Source organism: Aethalodelphis obliquidens, unplaced genomic scaffold (genome assembly GCF_003676395.1).
Source record: "Aethalodelphis obliquidens isolate GAN/ISIS:26980383/991018 unplaced genomic scaffold, ASM367639v1 scaffold113, whole genome shotgun sequence".
In the NCBI taxonomy this organism is placed as follows: Eukaryota; Metazoa; Chordata; class Mammalia; order Artiodactyla; family Delphinidae; genus Aethalodelphis; species Aethalodelphis obliquidens.
The window spans coordinates 3,136,014-3,140,522 of NW_020838057.1; the positions used below are offsets into that span (position 1 = coordinate 3,136,014).

At 59.5% G+C, this 4,509-nt stretch overlaps 2 protein-coding genes across 5 annotated transcripts in view; both read left to right on the top strand.

The window, feature by feature from the left end:
• Positions 1-1,678, top strand: part of PPP6R1 (protein phosphatase 6 regulatory subunit 1) — a 25,374-nt gene extending 23,696 nt beyond the window's left edge. For 2 of the 3 annotated variants that reach the window (XM_027097235.1, XM_027097237.1), the window contains one exon: positions 1-651. This exon is cut by the window's left edge and continues 384 nt beyond it. Coding sequence is in view for 1 of the 3 variants with exons in the window: in XM_027097234.1 (XP_026953035.1) it covers positions 767-898; positions 1,581-1,626 (178 nt within the window). In the remaining 2 variants the exon portion in view is untranslated. Of the gene's footprint in view, positions 652-766; positions 899-1,580 lie in introns of those variants that run through there. The other variant, XM_027097234.1, reaches the window with a different exon arrangement.
• TMEM86B (transmembrane protein 86B) lies at positions 1,422-3,506 on the top strand. Of its 2 annotated transcripts, none has more exons than XM_027097238.1 (3): positions 1,422-1,678; positions 2,002-2,248; positions 2,918-3,506. In XM_027097238.1, exons 1-3 carry the CDS (start codon positions 1,595-1,597, stop codon positions 3,298-3,300), a joined length of 714 nt encoding a protein of 237 aa, XP_026953039.1. In that variant the 5' UTR covers positions 1,422-1,594; the 3' UTR covers positions 3,301-3,506. The 2 variants fall into 2 exon arrangements, with proteins under 2 accessions (XP_026953039.1, XP_026953040.1); XM_027097239.1 differs by having other exon boundaries at positions 2,005-2,248.
• The last annotated feature ends 1,003 nt before the right edge of the window (positions 3,507-4,509 follow it).

The following is a 4,509-nucleotide window of genomic DNA, read 5'->3' on the forward strand; positions in this document are numbered from 1 at the left end:
TATATATATATATATATATATATATATATATATATATATATATATATATATATCTCGAGGGGGGAGAGAGTGGGTAGGCGGGGAGCCAGAAGGAAGCAGGACTGGGTGGCAGTGGCTTGGACCTTCACCCTGTCCCACTGGGGCCGCTGTGGTGAGGGTCCTGAGGCTGCCACCCACCCTCCCCTCCCACCATGCCCACCCACCCTCCGGTGCAGACGCCCACACCCACACTTGGCCTTTCAGCTCAGGTCCACCTTGGGGGAGGGCCCGAGTGGGGGTCGTGCCTTTGCCCAAATCCCCTTGCCTCGGACCCTGCACTTTGACCCAGGCTGGGAGCTAAAAGACCCTCCACCTGGCCCAGCCAGCTCTGTGGGAGGGAGCTGGGGGTCCTGGTCCCAGGGGGCCTCCCCAGTGACATTCCCTTGGGGCCCTCACGCACTCACTGAGACCCCCCCATCTCCCATGGACTCTGGGGTGGGGGTCTGGCTGGGGTCCCCGTCCTACTCCCAAGGGTCTGGGATCCAGCCCAGCTGCCAAGTGACCTTGTCCCAGCTCCCTCTCCCCAGGCTGGCGTGAGTGTGCGTGTGTTTGTGCCGAGCTTCTGTTTCATATTGCAAATATAAACAAATAAAGGAAGACAGTTTAAGACTCTTGCTGCTCAGACCTTGAGTTCTGGGACATGGGGTCGGGGAGCCTGAGCTGTTCCCGCATCGTGGCCTCTGGGGTGGGACCCTTGGAGCATGGAATTAGGGTCCTCAACCTCCAGGCTCTGCTGTGGGGTAACTTCTGCTGAGACTGCTAAGCGTTTCCTGGAGGAGCTGAACACTACCCGGCCTCACGTGGGTCTTGGTCCCAGCGAGCCGTCCCCTGTCCACACGCGCAGGCTCTGGGAGGTGTGGTGAGTGGGCTTCTAACCAGCCCCCTTCCCAGCACCCCCTCACCTGCCCAGCGTGTTGCAGAAGCCATGTCCCCTGAACCCTTTCCCCTTGGTGGAGCAGTGGTAGTTGGGGGCAGCCAACCAAGCCAGACAGGTGGGCGCCCAGCGGGTCCATGTCTTCCAACGGAAAGGTAAAGAACATGCCAGGTGCGCTGGTGGACATGTGCGGGAAGCCTTCCCTGGAGCTGAGGGCTGGCACGGCCTCCTGGTTCAGCTCCTTCCTGTTGGTTCAGCAGGCGTTTGTGGTGGGCACTCCTGAGGGAAGGCCAGGGCCGAGGACGGCGAGGGGAGGAGGGAGTCTCCCGACCTGTCCCTGGGCTCTGGTCCCCTGCCCTTCCCCCCAGCTCATGGAGGGGAGGGCATTGAAATTCCGCACCCCATTCCCTTCTGACCTGCCAGGCACAGCACAGTGGGAGGGGCGTTGGCAGCCATGGCTCCCTAGGCAAGAGACGAAGCCAGGGGAAGGGGGCTGTGGAGGAGGAGAGACCCCTGGGTCCCAGTGGGCACCTTATCAGCAGGTGCCAGGCAGGGCCATCCCCAGGGTGGGGGCAGCACCTCCCTGGGCCCTGTTATCAGTCCCAGAGTCCACAGGACGCTCCTCGGGTTAACGTGTAACCACACGCCGTCCCCTCCACCCCCAAAGCCACCGGTGCCCACATGCAGGCCACTTTGGGTGGGTCACACGTTGACATGGACACCCGGGAAGAGGGGCTGCCTGGAAAACCTCGCTTTTCAGCTCAAGTGAGAGCCACGGAGTGTGGGGTGGGAGCTGGGCCTGGGCTCCTGGGAACCCACATGACCTGGAAGAATTGGGGGGCTGGGTTCTGTGGGGTTGGATGTCCTGGTCCCTGTGCAGCTGCCCCCCTACCCTGGACAGCATGGCTGGCGTCCCTGGGTGGGGGCGGGATGGAAGCCCTGACTCCCAACTCCTGGCCATGTGGGGCCTGACCCCCAAAGGCTGGGAACTGGCTGAGACCAAAGCCAGGAGGGTTCTGGAGCCTGGTCCCAGGGCCTGGGGGCTGGGCTGAGTTCCAGTGGCTCAGCGGCCCCTTTGTCCCCCGAAGCAGCCGCATGTGGGCAGGTGGCTGAGCCCGTTCTTCCTCACCTGTGCCGTCTACTTTCTCCTCTGGAACCCTGAGAACCAGCCGTCCTGGGTCGGTGCCCTGATCAAGTGCCTGCCCATCCTCTACCTGGTGGTGTTCCTGTGGACCGTGTACCCCGGCGGGAGCTACAGCTTGCTCCTGCAGGGGGCCCTTCTGTGCTCAGCTGTGGGGGACTCCTGCCTCGTCTGGCCTGAGGCCTTCCTCCATGGTGAGAGGGGCTGTGTTGTGTTGTCCCTTCTGGACCCCGGGTGGGGGGGTGTCCGGGGTACAGGGGGCGACTCCCCAACAGAGCCCCTGCCGAGTGCTTGAGCCAGTTGGCGTGTAAAGGCACTGGGAAGTGGACGGCAGTGAGGGAGACATACCCAAACCTTGGGCCCCGAGGAGCTCTCCTTCCATGAGGGCGCGGGCAGCATTACCTGAGGCTGTGAGTGTCCAGAGGTCACAGTCCTGAGTACGCTGGTCGAGGACAGCCTCGCCGAGAAGGTAAAGTCTTGAAGCGGGTGCAGGGTGCCAGCCCGGTGCCCTTCCAGGGAAGGCCCTTCCGGGCAGAGGGGCAGCAAGTGCAGAAGCCCTGGGGTGGGTGTGCCTGCTGGGTGAAGCCGACTAGGGGCTGAGCAAGATGGGGTGTCAGTCAGTGGGCAGTTCTGAGCAGGGTGAGGATGGGATGCAGTGCGCGTTTTTAGGTCATTCTGGCGCCAAGAGCAGGGGGAAAGAGGACCACCAAGGAGGCCAGCGTTGTAATCCTGGCAGATGGGGTGGTGTGGCCAGGGTGGGAGCTGGTGCTTGGGGAAGGCCCTTTTTCTCAGGCTCTGAGGGCAACGAGGTGATGCTGGGAAGCAGGGGTCTCAGCAGGTGCACCCACCCCTGTCTCCTCCAGGCATGGCTGCCTTCGCCGTGGCCCACCTGCTCTACCTCTGGGCCTTCGGCCTCACTCCCCTGAAGCCTGGCCTCCTGCTGCCTATTCTCCTGGCTTCCATCCCATATTATGGCCTCCTGCTTTGGCACCTCCCGCCTGACATGGTCCTGCCCCTGACGGCTTACTCCCTGGTCCTGGCCGTTATGCTGTGGCGTGGCTTGGCCAGGGGCGGGAGTACCTGCTGGGGCGCCCTGCTCTTCACGCTTTCAGATGCCGTGCTGGCCTGGAACCTCTTCGTCCATCCCCTGCCCCATGCCCACCTGGTGGTCATGGCCACTTACTATGCGGCCCAGGTCCTCATCGCCCTGTCGGCCTTCCAGAGCCCCAGGCTCAAGTCCAACTGACCAGGGGCTGAGGCAGGCAGATGTCCACCCCCCTCCTCCCTCAAGGACCTGGGCCCCCAAGATCAGTGAGGCCAGAGAAACACCCTTGGGGGTGAGAGCCAGTCCCCCAGACTCCCATCTGCCGGTGCCAGTCTATCTGGAGACACAACTGTTTCTGGCCCTGATCTATTTTTCTGTTGCCTAAGTAAAGTGGGTGTTGCAATGGTGACATCTCCATTATTTGGGGAGGGGTGGGAAGGGAGGGGTGATCACAATAACAGCAAGTGGTTCGTTTTCCTTTTTTTTTTCCTCCCACAAAATTTACCATTTTAACCACTTTTAAGTGTATGACTTAGTGACCTTAAGTACATTCACAGTGTTGTGCATTGAACACTTGCTGTGAGATCTACCCTTGGAACACGTTTTCACATGTACAACGCAATGTTTTTAACTATACCCACAGCAGACTCCTGTGGACCAGTCCTGGTGCCCAGGACTTAGGGGATATGGAATAACCAACCGCCCCCCACCCCAGGCCCTTTGATGGTGGTGGGGATTCATTATGCTCATTGTACAGATGAGGATTTTACAGATTTGAGGCCAGGAGGAGACAGCTTGGTCAATGTATTAGTTTCCTGTGGCTGCTGTCACAAATTACCATAAACTGGGTGACTTAAAACAACAGATTTAATCTCTCACAGTTCTGGAGGCCAAAAGTCCAAAATCATGGTGTTGGTAGGGGTGCCCTCCCTCCAAAGCTCTAGGGGAGGGTCCTTCCTGCCTCTTCCAGCTCCTGGTGGCCCCGGCCACATTCACATGGTGTTCTCCCTCTGTGAGTCTGTCCTCTCCTGAGGACACCAGTTGTTGGATTTAGGGCCCACCCTAAATCCAGGATGATCTCATCTCAAGATCCCTAATTACATTTCCAAAGACCCTATTCCTAACTAACATCACATCCATAGGCGCTGGGGCTCAGGACTTGGGCATCTCTCTTTGGGGGCACAGTTCAGCTGACGACAGTCACATACAGCACCAGGAGAGGAGAGGGTTGAGATGAGGAAACTCAAGAAGAGACTTGGAGGAAGGGGTAGGTAGCAACACGGTGGGAATAGAGTACTAAATAAGAAAGAACCTGGGTATGGCCCTCATCCTGGCTGTGACCTTGATAGCCCACTGCTCCTCTCTGGGCCTCAGGTTCTACATGTGAGGACAGAAAGCAGTCAGAGCTGC

Coding starts and splice junctions, on each gene's coding strand:
- TMEM86B (XM_027097238.1), top strand. CDS start 1,595: ATGCAGGCCACTTTGGGTGGGTCACACGTTGACATGGACACCCGGGAA. Junction 1,679..2,001: donor AACCTCGCTTTTCAGCTCAA/GTGAGAGCCACG, acceptor TGTCCCCCGAAG/CAGCCGCATGTGGGCAGGTG. Junction 2,249..2,917: donor GCCTGAGGCCTTCCTCCATG/GTGAGAGGGGCT, acceptor TGTCTCCTCCAG/GCATGGCTGCCTTCGCCGTG.